This window comes from Stylophora pistillata, chromosome 11, assembly GCF_964205215.1.
Source record: "Stylophora pistillata chromosome 11, jaStyPist1.2, whole genome shotgun sequence".
Taxonomy (NCBI): Eukaryota; Metazoa; Cnidaria; class Anthozoa; order Scleractinia; family Pocilloporidae; genus Stylophora; species Stylophora pistillata.
This window is the reverse complement of record NC_142529.1, coordinates 25,787,696-25,804,283: the sequence shown is the minus strand read 5'-3', so window position 1 is coordinate 25,804,283 and position 16,588 is coordinate 25,787,696. Positions and strand designations below refer to the sequence as shown.

At 40.5% G+C, this 16,588-nt stretch overlaps 3 protein-coding genes across 3 annotated transcripts; 2 read left to right on the top strand and 1 right to left on the bottom strand.

Moving 5' to 3' along the window:
- The first annotated feature begins 336 nt into the window (after positions 1 to 336).
- On the top strand, positions 337 to 3,541 carry LOC148720839 (uncharacterized). The gene has a single exon (XM_088737853.1). The coding sequence runs from the start codon at positions 531 to 533 to the stop codon at positions 2,160 to 2,162; it is 1,632 nt and encodes a 543-aa protein (XP_088593979.1). The 5' UTR covers positions 337 to 530; the 3' UTR covers positions 2,163 to 3,541.
- A 1,229-nt stretch (positions 3,542 to 4,770) lies between these two features.
- Positions 4,771 to 11,027, bottom strand: LOC148720838 (thimet oligopeptidase-like). Its single transcript, XM_088737682.1, has 15 exons — positions 10,980 to 11,027; positions 10,474 to 10,590; positions 10,336 to 10,349; positions 10,208 to 10,276; positions 9,227 to 9,246; positions 8,364 to 8,431; positions 8,131 to 8,235; positions 7,548 to 7,580; positions 7,369 to 7,443; positions 6,664 to 6,737; positions 6,388 to 6,491; positions 6,145 to 6,227; positions 5,941 to 5,985; positions 5,741 to 5,804; positions 4,771 to 4,876 (listed from the first exon to the last, which is right to left on the bottom strand). The coding sequence occupies exons 1-11, from the start codon at positions 11,025 to 11,027 to the stop codon at positions 6,428 to 6,430; spliced, it is 687 nt and encodes a 228-aa protein (XP_088593808.1). The 3' UTR covers positions 4,771 to 4,876; positions 5,741 to 5,804; positions 5,941 to 5,985; positions 6,145 to 6,227; positions 6,388 to 6,427.
- A 422-nt stretch (positions 11,028 to 11,449) lies between these two features.
- LOC148720837 (uncharacterized) lies at positions 11,450 to 16,423 on the top strand. Its single transcript, XM_088737680.1, has 8 exons — positions 11,450 to 11,456; positions 11,566 to 11,724; positions 12,366 to 12,634; positions 12,847 to 12,997; positions 13,065 to 13,450; positions 13,620 to 13,932; positions 14,494 to 14,699; positions 15,348 to 16,423. The coding sequence occupies exons 1-8, from the start codon at positions 11,450 to 11,452 to the stop codon at positions 15,552 to 15,554; spliced, it is 1,698 nt and encodes a 565-aa protein (XP_088593806.1). The 3' UTR covers positions 15,555 to 16,423.
- The last annotated feature ends 165 nt before the right edge of the window (positions 16,424 to 16,588 follow it).

Genomic DNA, 16,588 nt, shown 5'->3' with positions numbered 1-16,588 from the left:
TCCCGCACTTCGGTGGCTTGTTGTATAATTCCCTTATCAAACCATATAAAGAGTAAACAAATGCCTGATTAGTAAATGAAACAAGTTAACTCACGTGAAGAAGACGGAAAGACAAACGTCTGCCTTTAGCCTCCGGCGTCATGCTTCATTTATCCTTTCTGCGAAAACGGAGAAGTCTAAAATTATAACTCCAAGTTTGGTATTGTTATGAGAAATCGTTTCTCAAATTTTAATTTTAACTACATACTTTATGCCTTCTATTTTCTCAGAAAGTCCCTTTTTTTAACTGGTTGCGACCCTTGGGTTTCATTTCTTTTGTCACCCAGATTAAGGGACAACTTCATGTGTGTCATTAGTTCATACCTGATTTCAGTTTTAGTTCTAAATGCAAATAATCGATGGTTGAGTAGGGTTGCATTAAAGTGAGTTGTTGATCAGGAGTTCATGAGGGTACAGGGGGAACTCCACTGTGTGGCAAAGTCAAATCAAACTTCGCACGCATCCGGTCGTTACAAGAGATTTTCAGAAAAATGTATTGTCAAACTGTTGTAGAGTTCATTGGTCATGTGGTGTACTGTTTCACTCGAAGTGTAGCAGAGCATTACGATTTCAACGAGGTGGAAGAAAGCGCTCATTTATTTGAGTACGATCCCTTGAACGATACGGGCTTGGAGTGGTACAGTCATCCAATTGACGGAGAGATCATTTACCAAGAATACAGCAACAAAAACGCAACAACTCTCGACTACTTAAGCTCTGGTCGAACAGATGCCCGGCTGTTAAACGCCATTGCAGCAGAAAGTGACGAAGACCCATATCATGAACCGCTTGAGGATCGAGGAATGGCTTGGAAGAGATTGAGACCACCGTTGTTGAGTTCACTTTGGAAATCATTTTATTTTGGTTTCTTAATTTCAATCTTCGGTGCGATCATCGTTGGCTCAGTTTCAATTGTTATTTGCTACCTCAGTTATCAAACAGTACTTAAATGTGAAAGTTATTCCATAAAGTTTATCCCGGAAAAACTGCAATGGATGCGTACCATATCAGAAGTCATTATTTGTTCCTTTAATTTCTACTGGTTTTTTCTTAATTGTCTTTTTTACTTCCGGCCGTTTCAAGTTTTTGGAATTAAGCTGAAACTCTGCCTTTTATGTCTGGCACTTTATGCGGTAGATGTGATTTATAGAATTTGCTTTCAGGCGTTTGGAATCACTCACACAAAGTTGACACCTAAGCAAAAAGTGCCGTTAATAGTGCTAATTTGTCTAAGTGTTTACCTGCAAAGTTGTGTTATTGTGAAGCGCTTTTGCGGAGGCCCCAGAAAGACACAATTGAAATTGCTTTTTATTTTAACAACGCCTGTTGTACTGTCCTATATCACTGCCGTTTTGATTGCGTATTTTATTTATCCTGCATTCAACAAAGAGAACAGATCAGGAAAAATTGTCATCGCCATATTCACCCCTCTCATCACAGTCGTTGTCAAAGGCGTCTCCCGCGTATGCATCCAGTGGTTGTCGCGTATCAGTCATCCGGGAACTTCATTCGTGCTGTTGGTGCCGCTTTACATGGGGTCAGCGGCGATGCTGAGACTTTTACAGCTGGATTTAGGTCTGAATAAGAAATTCAAGTTCGTTGTGGTGATTGGAGTCATTCATGGCATCGCAGAAGTCATCGAACGCAGCACCATGGTTTTTATGGATCATCTATGCCACCAGGTTTTGGAAAAGAGGAGGGTTCCATGGGGAGGATTTCGCACGCCTCGCCGCGAAAGACTGGCAGCGGATATTGCCATTATGAGCATGTTCTATGAGTCAATCGCTATTATCTCTGTCAATGGTTTCCTCTACTTTTATGAGCATTTTTACGCCAGTGACGACCCCCCACTCCAACTTCTTCAGTCGTTTGCCATCAGCACATCAGTCCCACTGGCTATTGAGTGGTTTTTCACCAGTTTATCTATCACGATTGAAACTCGCTACCAAAACATGCCGATAATGGCGGTTTGGCAAAAAGCGTGGAAAAGACACTTTCTGGTAGCAGTGATAAACAGTGTACTGATCACGATCTGGGCCAGTACATATCTCTTCATCGCCATTAAAGAAACTCTCACTGATCAAAAACATCGCAATTGCGACATGCCCTTTACAAAGCCGTAAACGACACAAGACTGAGGGAATCTGGTAAACAATAATTTGTGCGTCAATTCTCATGCACAGACCCCGCGCGACCTTAAATAGAGTAGCTCAGAATTAGAGGCGCATTTTCCCGGAGATGCGCTGTGGCAAGCTTCAATCCTCCTTCAACCTGAAAGACTCCAAAGTACTGGTATTTTATGATAGAAAAACACAAATATAACGACGATCATGAGATAAAAAGAAGGAACAGGGATAGCTCCTTGCTAAGGATGGAAGACTACACTTGATCTAAAACTGCCAAATTTTTCAAACACTTAAGAAAATTGCTAAAGATGCGTAAACATTCATGTGGTGCCCTTAACCCCAACCCCGTTCCCAGGATCATCTCTCTTCCTTTCTTGCAAAAGTTTCTTTTCGAGGAATGAGGACAGAGGGCCTGGGAACTAGAATGCTGTATAATCCGTGTACTTCAAATGTCCACAATGACGTCGCATTCGGCTTGTGATATAACTTTGTCCGACGCAAAATCTGCGTGCGATCTCTTAAAAAAATACTCTCCTACATGTCTAAGGGTATGAACGAGTTCATCAGTAGGTCCGTAATAGCCAGGGTTTTGCTTGTGCAAATGTGTCTGCCTTTAGCGGGATTCTCGAGGTGCCGGGGTATCTTAATGCTTCAAACATGACTCAGCGTGTAAAGTATCCGCTGCACTAAACTCTTTTAACTCCCAGTAGAAATGATAACACATTTATTTCTCCTCATAATATCCATACATTATCCTGCAAACAGGTTTTTAGAATACCCAAAGTTATCGGGCAGAAGCAGTCATCTTGATTTAACAACAGATTCTCTTGACCAATTTACAAGGAAATGTGCTGCGGCATAAGGGGAGAATTAACATATAGGGGAGTTAAATGGTCAAGGGTGGGGTTAGAAGGGTGCGATGAATTAGCATTAAAGCTCATTTTGATTGTGTCAAAATTGTAGGACCAAAACCAGGGAAGGGAGGGTATCATGAGGGCCTGCTGAGAACTTACAGTAAAATCAAGCAAGTTGCCTGAAACGCGCGCGAAAACGCGAACGGATCAACCGTGATGCATGATGAAGTTTTCTTTCATCTGGTTGTTTGAAAGGAAGGCGCAGTTTTCGAAACTAATCAGAGCACTAAGCAAAGCAAAAAGGAAGCAACGCCACATTATTTTCGATAAAGTTGGTCTTAAAGCTCACCTCCGTTCATTGAGTCGCCCTTAGAAGAAATTGTTTCCGCGTCTAATCTTCCACTGTCAAAAATCTAAATGCAGCCAAACATTTCACAAAGAAACAATAAGTGTTCTGTTGTCAATTTATGCCTGCGCAACTAGCAAGAAATCTAGCTAACGCCCAATTTCCAAAAAACAAAAACAAACAAGCAAATCAAGCCAAAGTTTGTAAAAAAGGATATAGTTTACTCTACAGTTTTTGTCTTTCACTTAGATCGTCAGCGTCACACTGAAATTTACGTAAAAATCTTCCCACATTAATTCGAGATAATTGGAATTTTCAATTCTAAATTATGTTATAGAGCTACGCCACAGAGTTACCTCGACGAGTTAAGTTTCACAAAATAGCAAGACCACTTAATACGATGTAATTTTAACACATAACTCTGTAACCTAACTCCATAACGTTAGATTTTTAAATTGAAAATTTAAATTAAGCAACTGATTAGCTGCCACTGAACTGCAGGGCAGCAATTGTTTACCGATCTGATGTAACGACAGCTTACGGTAGAAAGAATAAATACGCATTTAATGCAGTGAATAACTTTCAAGTATGATTGATGTGTACTTTTTACTGGCAACAAAGTGTAGCAATTTAGTGCGAGTGTTTTGAACAACTGAATTCCAATATTGCTATTTCTTGAGTCCTTTGCTCTCAAGGAAAGCCTCCTGGTTGGGTTCACGACCAAGGAAGTTTTTCAGCATGATGGAAGCATCCTGCGAAAATAAAATTCGTATTAGACGCTTTCAACACCACAAGACACTTTCCTTTTCTTTTTTATAGAAATCGAAATTTGACGAAGACTGACAAAACCTAACGGTATATCTATCGACAGTTGACGAAAACTGGCAGTATAGTTAATGAAACGCAACGAAGACTGACGAAACCTAACCGTAAATCTATCGATAGTTGACGAAAACTGGCAGTACAGTTAATGAAACGCAACGAAGAGTGACGAAATCTGGCAGTATAACCGTCCAGGCTTGACGAACATTGACGAAACCATGAAGAACAGTTATTACAAAAGTGACTACTAGTGACAAAAACAGGCAAAGTAGTAGTCGAAACGAGATTAAGACTAACGAAACCTTGCAACGAAGCTCACGAAACGCGACAAAAACTGGAAAAGAGTAACAAAATAGCAGATGTAAATGTAGATGGCAAATGTTCCGGCGGGGGGTGGGTTGGGGGTTGGCCAGTGATGGACTAGCATCCAATCCAAGGTAGGTACCAATATTCCTTGTCCCGCCATGTTACGAAACCTGAGATAAGCTCCAACTGGATAGTTAACTTTTTATTCTTTTTCGTGTTTTTTTACTTTAATTTTTTTAACATTTCATTTTTCATTGACATGTACTAACCAAAGTGCCTCCTGGCTGAAGAATGAATTTCCTATAATCAAGGCCAACCAAAGGATTCATGATTCCTTCCTTCTTAAACCTGGTGTAAAACATATCCGATGAGAAGACTTCGCTCTACTGAAACAAAAAGAAAAGGTGTACAAGATAACTTAGGTGTAGAAAAGGATGGGAAGTCTCGTGCTCAGACCTTTCACGGCCAAGCGGTTGTAAGTTACAGATACACTGTACGATCTGCCTGTTTACAAGATTACAGAATGGGATATAACAAGTGTATCGCCAATCCCAGCTTTCTGAGAAAAAAAAAAACCAAGTATTCCCCCCTCCCCCCCTAAAACTAAACCATGCTAAAGATTAGCATGGTTTAGTTTTCTGGGACGTGTTCAAATGGTTGGAAACCGGACTCCGTTTGAAGAAACCAGCGAAATTTTAGCCATGTTGAAAAGGAAAGCGCTTTAACGGATTGTATTAATCACTAATCACTTTCGCTAGCTCGCAGACGTGCGAAATAAAATAATAACAACATTTATCATTTGAGTAGAAAATGCGTTTCTTTGCTACGTTGTACGTTCGTTTTGCTCCGTAACCCATCCGATCTTTCTGTGACAGATGGTTGCCCTGGAAACCATTGACCCCTGGCTACCCCAAAAATCCACTTGGCGATGTTTCCGGAATGTTTCTTGTAAGTACGAGACCTTTAGAGCACATTTCGATTAAGTCTTGTCAAACCAAACCCATTGCAATCAAATCGGCCAAATAGAACAAACGAAAAAATTACAGGAAGTCTGTGAGAACTTAAAGTACAAAAACAAGTAAACTGCCGAAAGTGCGGGAAAATTTGAGTCACCCAGTTGCATTTGATTGGTTGAGAGGTTGGCGCGAGCTTTCTTGACCAATCACAGAGCAAAGTAAAGAAAATTCATTACATTCTTCAATAAGTTTGAGACAGCTGAGACTGCACTACATGACGCTTAAACTCACTTGGTGAAGACGGTATACGGAGTATCTCGGATGAAAGCTTAGAGAAGATCTCCGCAGTGTTTGCCTGTAGGGATTTGACGACAGAATTCTGTTAAGGTACTGTTCAAGTAGTTCACTGTTTGGGCTAAAATGTGATTTAAGTTTTCACCGATTTCCACAAAAAACATAGGCCATTAGGTTAAAAAAGGATGAAACTGTACCTTAGGTTGAGTATGAATTGTTTGATCAAATGTTGCCAACAAAATCTGAAATAAATCGGAAATAAAAAAAGAAGGATGTCCAAGGTTAACCACGATATTACCAATAGTTCTCGCCGTAAATTATCAATTACAAAAGCCTTCCACTGTCACATGCAAGAGTCCTAAAGAGAGACTGTAATGGCACTAAAATTTATTGTCACTCACTTGTCTTAAATTAAACACGCCGGTGTTCGCATTACGAGACGCTATGAGTTTGTCAAGCATTTCGTCTGGAACAGAACTGGAATCTGCAACAGAATATTTCACTTTCTTAGGAAAACATTAAAACCCAGCATCAGCAACAATCCTCTGGTCTCTTTAGTAGTTGACACATTCTGTTTTTGTTCTCACTGTTTTCTGGTTTTGACCTATAGTAACGAGTTTTGTATTCAAAGTCTTTCAACATACCTTTGTAATGGGCCGACATGCGATGAAGAGGTTCTTTTTCCTAGCACCAGTTCTCCAACATCTGAGAAGGAGCTTCGACAAAGTCTCTCTCCACATTTGTACCACTGTAGGTGTGATAGAGGACACTATACCGTAAGATTTTGGCTAAAGCTGAACGCAACGCAATAAACCCCTCCGGGAAGGCTATAAGTTTCAGGGCTTACATGGGGGTGGGGCGGGGGATGGCGCATACCCTTATTTGCATGAAAATATTGATTAAAACATCGAAATAATTACCTGAAAATTGCAAAATCTGCTTTAGCGCATAACTGATGCATCACGTGGCCAAACTCATGGAAAAATGTCTCCACCTTTAATTTAAGGAATATCGCACAATTGAGTAAAAATAATCATTTACCAGTGAAGACAAACACAAAAGTGGTAAGGACAAAGCAGAAAGGAACAAAGATAAAAACGGATGCGGAAGATTGAGACAGGTTGAAAATGACTACAAATAATTATCTTGTTACAACAGAAAAGAGACGATAATAACCTAGAAGGAACTGAATAACCATGGCCAAAGATGGAGAAGATTTACAAGGATTTTAAATGGCTACAAAATATTAGTTTGGTGAGATAGAAAAACACAGAGAAGACAATAATAACTTAGGAAGGTACAAAGATAACTGAGGATGGAGAAGATTAACAAGGATTCTAAATTACTCTAAATATTAATTTGGTGAAATAGGAAAACATAAAGGGGTTGATGGTAAACCGAGAAGGGACACGGATGGAAAAAGATGGAAACCAGTAAATAACTACAAAATGCTGGTCTGGTAAGAAAGAAAAACATAAAAAAAAAGATAAGAAACCAAGAGGGAACAAAATTGGTTGGGGATGGGAAAGGTTGACACGGATTGTAGATGGCAGTTTTATGAGCACAAACCGAGGGTCAAATGAAGCTTCTCTAAAACTTAAGGTTTACTGTTTGTAAATCCATACCTCTTGATGTGTCAATAGCGATGGTTGGTCGCCAGATGGTCTCGTAAAGTTTGCCACCATGGCTGCCACTGAAATCTGAAATAATTGGTCAAAGTTGATGTAAGGTGTTACGTGCAAACCCAACAGATTCTGAACTTGAAATAAATGTAAATGTTACACTAAAATAGAAGCATCGTTACCTGCCTACTGCCATCAGCCAACAAACATCCAGGCTAAAAGAAACAGCAGTAATAATTCCTCTAAGCAAATAACCTCTCTCAAGCGTTCAGTCAGTAACACGAAGCGCATCAGCAAATATGGCGTGATAGAGTGAAAAAACGAGAGACGCTTCGGTCAGGTCGTGTAAAAAACGCGTTCCTTATGCGACGCGACCCAAACCTGCTTCTTTTTCTCACTCCGCTACAACTCTCGCGACCCCAATCCATCAGACATGAAATCGTTTCAGCGGCAGGATCTCATACTACTATCCAACTTGCTGAATATTTTTTATGACTTGTGAGGTGTAACGTGAAACTGCGCGTGAAGAGGGATGGGGGGGGGGGGGGGAAGAAGGTCCACTGAGAGGTAGTTTTCCGCGAAAAATATTTTGTTTTCTGAAGCAATGCTTATGGGTACTATATCAAAAATTTCTGGATCCACCCCAGTTTCTGTAACTTGTGTCATACAGGTCTAATGGTCTCTAAATGCTGGAGTGCAATGCAACAGAACATCGCTTACTAATTTGACTGATCACATCACGTGTGATAAAATGTGGTTATTTACCTGCAGTCCAAAGCAAGCTGCATGACCGAATTTCCCTTCTCTTGGAAACAAGTCCAAGTAGAAGTATCCTATAATTTCTGATGATGCTGCATCTTGAACACTAAACTATTTCAACAGAAAAAAGTAAAAAATGTCAGGACTTTCGAACCCTGAACTGCCTCTGAAATATTAAGCGATTTCAGAAGGGCAAAGAACAATAGAATCGTTTTGATTATCAATGTGAAGATATATACCATCTGTATATCAGGGTTCCACCCTTGTGGGTTCTCGATTTCTTCAAAACGCAATCCTAAAAGTTCCTCTGAAAGTAGAATTCATGAACAATGCTTGAAAAGTACTATAAGTATACACTATAAAGGGTGCGATTTCTAAGCACCAGTGCTTTCTACATGTAACAAGTGGGCATCAAACAGGGATACCTCTACATGTCTCAAACCTTAGACAGTATAAAGTAATCCCAGCATCACATGAGGCACATGATTTTTATGTTTGTGGTGGTACACAGGAACCCCATCCTAAAGGTTCATGCCTTTTGTGGCACAAGATAATTCCATCCTTGAGGTTCAAGTCTAACATAAGTCACAAGTATCCAATCTCATTAGTTTAAGCTTTGGGTGTTACACTGCAATCCCATTTTACAGGCAAAAGCTTTTTGTGATACAGAAATCCTTGTCTATGGTATCAAGCCTTAAGTAACACATATAAATCTAACTGCTCTATCTCAGGACCAGAAAAATACACCATTGACAACAGCATTAATTCAGCTCCCTTCAGTTTCTTGTAAAACTGTGGAAGTCATTTAATTCTCAATATCTACTAAATTAAATACAACCAGCCTACTAGTTGAGTGTTCATCTATGTAGATGTTGTAGTTCAATTTTATACTTAGTTCAAATTTTATTTTCCTTTGTTCTTGGTCATGTTAATGTATGATAATGAGTTTGAAACAAAGGAAAATAAAAATTGAAGCAAGGATAAAATTGAACTACAACATAGATATACAAAAAAAGGGTGAAAGGAGAAATAGGACAAAAACTGCATACATGCATGTCCTCCACCATAACTTGTGATTAAAAAGAAACTATTATAGTCATACCTGATAAATTTCCAACAGACCTAAAAGACATGAAAAAGGATAGATGAATACATTACTGAATTTGTCTTGAACGGCAGTTAACAATCAATAATTAATTTGTGTTTCCATCTTAGGTCCCATACTGGTGATTAGCTAATAATATCAATCACCATCATAATTATGGTTACTGTCTTAAGATACAAACATACATACATACATAGGTTAATTGACCACTCCCCATAGGGGCTTTTCAGGGCCAACACCCACCCATCCCACCCAGGGGAGGACATCCCCCACACAGTAATCTTGTGCGTGGGAAATTAACGTCTCCTACCCTTAACCCTGCAGGAGATGGGGCCTACGGTTTATTCATCCTTACCCGAGAAGACTAGAATATCTATCCATTTCTTGATTATAGAAAGGTAGCAAATTCTCCTCACTTATTTTAAGACCACGAGTATTTGTCTGGCCAGGGCTTGAACCCTCGACCTCCCGCACAACACAATCCGGCGCTCTAACGCTCTAAACCTGGGCCGGGTTGTTCAAAAGTAGGTTAAGATAACCCAGGGTTAGTGTGAAATTTGATTTCAGATCTGAAAGCTTTAAAAGAAAATTCAGCTTGATTCCATTTGTCTACGATTTGATGATTAAATGTCCCAAAATAAATTGGGAGAATTATCCCAAAACGGCTTTTTATCAGAGAAATAAAGAAACCTGGATTAAGATTTAACCCTGGGTTAGTGCTAATCGGCCTTCGAACAACTGGGCCCTGGCCCAGTGGTTGTTCAAAGGGCAGATAAGGTCATCTAATGGATAAATCAGTATAGAGCTAATAGGGGTTAACAAAACACACTGCGCTGTCCACTGGAAAGCAATTAATTTTATTCCTGGGGCATTATCCACCATTTGAAAAATCCATGACCTGAGGTTTACAAGTAGATTCAAGATGTACAGGAAAAAGCTAAAATTAAATGTAGATAACTGATAACCAGCTTAACATACCTTTGGTAACTATATGAAGAGGAAAGTATTCTTTTAACTTGTTCTGGTCCACAGCATAACTCTTCTCCTCTACCATGGTCATGTAGTAGCGCATGTCCCAGTAGTTGATCTTTCCATCAAAATCATGCCCTAATTCTTTGCACTACAAAAAAAAAAAAAAAAAAAACAGCCAAAAAAAGGATAGAGAAAAGAGAAGATTGTGTTACAGTTAGAGTTATTTGAGAAATTGATTGAAGGAAAAATGAAAGAAGAAACTGCCAGATTACCTCAGCCTCTTTCAAATGAACCATTTCAGCTAAATCAGCATCACCAAGGGGTTGTAATTTTTTTCCTAACTCTGATAGGAAATTAGAGACTGCTTCTGCTGTTTTGGCCATACGTAACTAAGAACAACAATAAAAAAGAATAATAATTCTAACATCAAACAATCAATCCATTTCTACTTTCATATTGAGCCTTTTGAGATATCAAGGGAAAAAAAGTCATTTTTTTTGGTAAAGTTAAAGAATTCCATCCCACCATTACATCGGCTAAAGAATCCGATCCCACCAACGCATAAGCCAAGACAATGCCACTGTGTCGGCTGACACACAAGGAACTCTAAGTAGTGTGTCAGCCAACCTGTTGGTAGCACGTCAGTCCAGGTGTAGGCCAATGCGTTGGTTGATGTCACCAACATGTTTGTAGTGTGTCAGAGGTGTATGCCTAGAGTGGTGGCAGATGTGTTGGCCAACTGGATAAAGGTGCACAGGAAAAAACTATTTCAATTTACCTCTGTGATGTAGCTTGCATGTGTTGGATAATCAAGAAGATCTGCCATCTACAAAATAATATTTCCAACAATTATTTCTATCATGTGTGAGGATTGGATTAAGATACTAAAATTCCTCACACCTTTTGTCTTAGTCCCACCAGTTCTTCTAAAATTGGAGTGTTTTCTTGTATACATCTGCAACAATAACATCTGCAACAATAACATCATTGTTGTTTGTCGAAATAGTTTCCACTCGAGTGTCGCGAGAAATCTGTGATTGCTTTGGTGCGGCTTCGTTATGCTCTGTGATTGGTTCAAAAAACTTGCGTCACGCTCTGAACCAATCAGATGTAAAACCAATAGTCCCTTGACTAATAGCGTTTTCCCGCGCGTTAGTAAGCTTCTTTGATATGGTGTTAAGTAATGGTTTTCTCTGTTCTGTTTGTTTGTTGAGTTTACTTTGCTTCTGATTTTGCGACACAATCGAAATGGGCTGTAAAACGTTTGGATAGAGCAATTTAAGCCAGCAGCACAAGTTCAGCCAAAAATATTTATCCATGAGACTTGTTAGGAAACCTCCCTTTATGTCTTCTTTTTTCCGTAGTCACCATTCCAGAGATCAGCGCTGAACTAGCGGAACAGATTGTCAGCCAGGCCGCAGTTCAACAGGCAGCTGACTTGATCCATAATCCTACCGGTTTGATACAAGTCCCCGGCGATGCTAACGCCTCCCAAGGAACTGGGCAAACTGAAATGGTTGTTGGTACTGAGGTTATGATACAAGGACAAGCTGAAGGGCAACATAATGAGGTAGTGCGTCACGTCACGCTATAGATAGAGTTTAAAGTCACGCTTTTGATGGTAAATTCTTGCTTTCTTGGAGAGATTTAGCGCCCCGTTTAGCTTCCCGTTAAAACGTCACAAGGAAATTAAAAGGAAGAAAAGCCAGCAGGTACACACACACGCACATACACACACACACACACACACACACACACACACACACACACACACACACACACATACACACACACACACATACATGCACACCCCCCCCAAAAAAAAACAGTCCCTTCCCCACCCCCTATAGCTCAAGGACTGGATCTGCTACTGCTTACCCCCTTGATTACTTTCATCTTTCATTTGCTTTGAGTTCTCAGCAGCTTTTTATGTGGTGGGGTCATCTGTTGCAACGTTTCTTATTACAGTATGTCCAGACATGAAAACATGAAGGGAAACAACACGTTGGTGGTGGAGGAGTGAAAAAATGAGGGAGGTCTGGATCGGGTCGCCTGAAGTATGGCCCCAACCCAGACCTCCCTCGTATTATGCTCCACCTCCACCATCACCCTATTTACTATTTCGCAAGGATTAGTTGCTGAATGCCCTAAATGTAACCCTAAGCAATTGCTGGACCACTACTCTCTTTCGAATTTCACTTAACGTTTCCTTGTTGCTTATCTCAAACACTGTGCGGGATTGTCTTTGCAGGAAGAGTTTATCCGTGCGAATACTGTGGCAAAGAGTTCAACAAGTCGTACAATTTGAAAACGCACATTCGTGTTCACACTGGTGAAAGACCCTACACCTGTGAGCAGTGTGGCCATGGATTTGCTAACCTAGGAGATCTGAAAAGACATGCACGTACTCACACGGGGGAGAAACCATTTAAAGTGAGTTTATGGTCGTTTTTTTAAAGAAAATTATGACATTTTTGTCCACACTGGCAAAGACCTTACTTATCAGTTTGTGGAAAGGGGGAATTTCCTGTAAAACCTTTTTAAATTCTTAAATGAACACGACAAAAACCAGCCAGTATGAACACGGCTAATCTTAGTGGATCTTAAAGAAGCATGGTTTTAATGAGGTCTTCTTTCTTTGACAGTGTGTCTACTGCGACAAAGTTTTCTCAGATTTTGGAAGTCACAAGCGGCATCTCCGCCTTCACACAGGCTTTAAACCTTTTAGGTGCGAAAACTGTGGGAGAGAATTCACACGTTTGGATACTTACAAGAACCACATTCGCCTTCACACAGGTATTGATTGACAAATCAATAAACTCAGTATTATAGCTCCCTAACGATGCCCTGTCTATCTCTTCAGGGGTCCGTTCGTACAAATGCGACACTTGTGACAAAGAATTCAACTACCTGACGACTTACAAACGACACTTGAACATCCACAAAGGAGAAAAACCATTTGCTTGTGAACACTGCGACAAGAAATTCACTCGGCTCAATTATTTAAAAAATCATCTCAACACTCATGCTGAACATGCGAGTCAGGAGAGCCAGACGGACTTTAAATATGACGACGGCTCTTGTCGGCAAAATATGGACGTGGATAATCAGAAAGAGCTGGGAGCTATTGAGGCAGATTCTGCTGCCCAAAGTATTCAGAACGAGGCAGGGAAAACTCTACTTGAGAACGAGGCAGGGAAAACTGATATTGAAGGTGAACTTCAAACCGAGGCAGCCAAAGAGCAAGAGGTATGTTAGTATACACTTCATGATAGGAGTAGTGTAGTGACCGTGGCAATTTTAATTTAAGTATTGATAGAAATCCGGGATCGCTAAGGTCTTGCTTTAAAGTGAAGAATTATCATTGAATTTGTGCACGATTAACAGTTTTAAAAACCTTTCCGCTTTATAACGTTAGAGCGAAGTCACAGATACAGCAAAGACACAAGAATCCAAAGTCCCGGATACTTCTCTCTTACAACAAGTTACCCAGGTCCTTGGCGAGATTGTCCCTCACAATTTGAGTGCAGAAGTGACCGAGGGGGCCGGGGGACCACAGATTGTTGTTCAAGGCGCAGACCAGGCGGGAAGCGAGTTTAAGATCACTTTGGCTCAGCAGCTGCTTTTAGCGCAGCATTTACTGAATCAGGTACAAACACAGCGGCTTGGACGCGGTGGAGTGAGCGGTAGTGAAGGCGAACAGGACGCCGAACAACCTCAGATTACAACAGGTAAAGTTGCACGGCTTCGTGTGTTGTTGACGTTTTTGATGTTGTTTTTGTTTTTCTCGCGTTATATTTAGACGCGCGAGGGAAAAAATTCACTGGTGGAAATATTTGACAAACAAAAGAAAGCACTGAATCAAACTATTGCTAAACAAAATACTGACTTTATCTCGAACAGAATAGACAAGATAAAAAAATATCACACGCGGGCGCATGCGCCTTAGCCAAGTCTGTTTTGAATTGTTGTTTGTCGAAATAGTTTCCCCTCGAGTGTCGCGAGAAATCTGTGATTGCTTTGGTGCGGCTTTGTTATGTAAAAACAATAGTCCCTTGACTAATAGCGTTTTCCCGCGCTTTAGTAAGCTTCTTTGATATGGTGTTAAGTAATGGTTTTCTCTGTTCTGTTTGTTTGTTGAGTTTACTTTGCTTCTGATTTTGCGACACAATCGAAATGGGCTGTAAAACGTTTGGATAGAGCAATTTAAGCCAGCAGCACAAGTTCAGCCAAAAATATTTATCCATGAGACTTGTTAGGAAACCTCCCTTTATGTCTTCTTTTTTCCGTAGTCACCATTCCAGAGATCAGCGCTGAACTAGCGGAACAGATTGTCAGCCAGGCCGCAGTTCAACAGGCAGCTGACTTGATCCATAATCCTACCGGTTTGATACAAGTCCCCGGCGATGCTAACGCCTCCCAAGGAACTGGGCAAACCGAAATGGTTGTTGGTACTGAGGTTATGATACAAGGACAAGCTGAAGGGCAACATAATGAGGTAGTGCGTCACGTCACGCTATAGAGAGAGTTTAAAGTCACGCTTTTGATGGTAAATTCATGCTTTCTTGAAGAGATTTAGCGCCCCGTTTACGTGAAACGGTAGACGTCAGCTTGCTCTTTCATGTTTCACGTAAAATAGCGTGAACCTTGGTGCTTTAGCTTTGCGTGAGGTCACGTCATGGGTGATTTGAAGGCGCCCTTGCATGACTTACAAGGAATAGTAAGATTTGGCACCGCCTTCACATTACACGCGAACGCGGTGCTAAATCTTTCTGTTGTTAATTTCAACTAACGGCGTAGGCCTGCTAAAACTTGATGGTGCCACAGCATTACAGAGTGCGAAAAGGTCGCGCCAACTCACAGTTTCAAAGGTTGTTTCCGATCCCCAAAAAAGAACTTAATGTTCACTTCACTGAGTAGCTAAGCAATTTGTTCTTGGGCGCGCGCGCGAATTACCTGTGGAAAATATACGAAGCGAAGTTGTTGGTTTAAGTAAGGTTTGCTGTAAACGTTTTCGAGAAAAATTAATACTGTCCACATCTATGGCGGACTCCGCCATTTTGTTAATGGGCGCGAGCGAATCACGAGTGCGGATGCGTGTTTTAATAGTACAGAATGACTTTACTCTCGTCAATTTATTTTTCAGATGGTCACGGAGCATGTGCTGCAAGAGAGTACCGCTGTTCCAGTGACATCAGAAGATGGTGTACCGCTAGTTGACAATAACGCTGTGTACGTCGCGATTGATCCCAACCAACCAGATGTTCAACAACTGCTGGGACAAATTCAGGCCATTACTGCTTCACAAGTACAACAGGGTGAAGGAGAAGAACAGAGGCAAGAGAATGAATGACTTGTTAGAAATGTAATCACCTGCAGCTGCAAGGGGAGAACTGGGTCGAGAAAGGCCAAGCTAGGTGCCCAGGTTACACTCGGTCACATACTGGTGAAAGGACATTCAAGTGCCACATCGACAACAAAGTTTTGTGCCATTTTGTTACTGTTTGGTGTGTACATAGAGGCTTTGACTTAAATGGAATGTGGAAATAATTTCGTGAGTGAGTTGTGACCAGTTTTTAAGTTGTATGCGATCGATAATGAGTGTAAGTCGGGTCTTCTAACTTCTGACATCATTAGCTAGGTGGAGAAATTTTCAGTGGCGTGTTGTCGTGCTATTCCAAGGTCAGTGGTCAATCACAGCAAATCTGACGTCAAAGTAATTATTTAATTTTTTTTGTCTCATTTGGCTCTGTGAACTCGAAGTTGACATTTGCGAGTGAACCGCCGAAGGTGGGCCTAAGATTTGTCGAAGCCCCTCGTTATTTCCGAGATGACCTGTTTTGTTTTGAGGTACCTTCCAGAGTATGTATGTAAACATTAAATTTTTGACTTCTAACTTTCGTAAATGAATAGTAAACCTTTAGAGTGAAGAGAACAAAGCATTGTTTTTTTTTTCAGAGGATAATTTCGGTTTCCAAATGCTAATCGTGGTAGCAAATCCCGATGAACAGCTCTGTGGTCGCAAACAACAGATTTCTGAACGAACCGTCTAGCGTTGCGAAACTGATATATATATATATATATATTTTTTTTTTTTGAGATAGAGGCTTTTTAAGCTTTCAATAATCAGTCACCTTTATTTATTAGTTTTCTCACTATACTGATTAAGAATGATAACTGCACGAGTTAGGGTTTAAAACATTAAAAGAAAGTATATGTCAAGAGCTGTCTTATGTGTCCGCTCTCTGACTCGGAAACTTCTGATAAAATTCCTCGGGCGACGTGAGAAATTATTTCCCCTTCCATTACAAAGTACGTCGTCGACAAATTAACTGACGCCTTGTCAGCCTTCTGAGAAACGTCTTTGGAAGGAAATAAATTAAACTA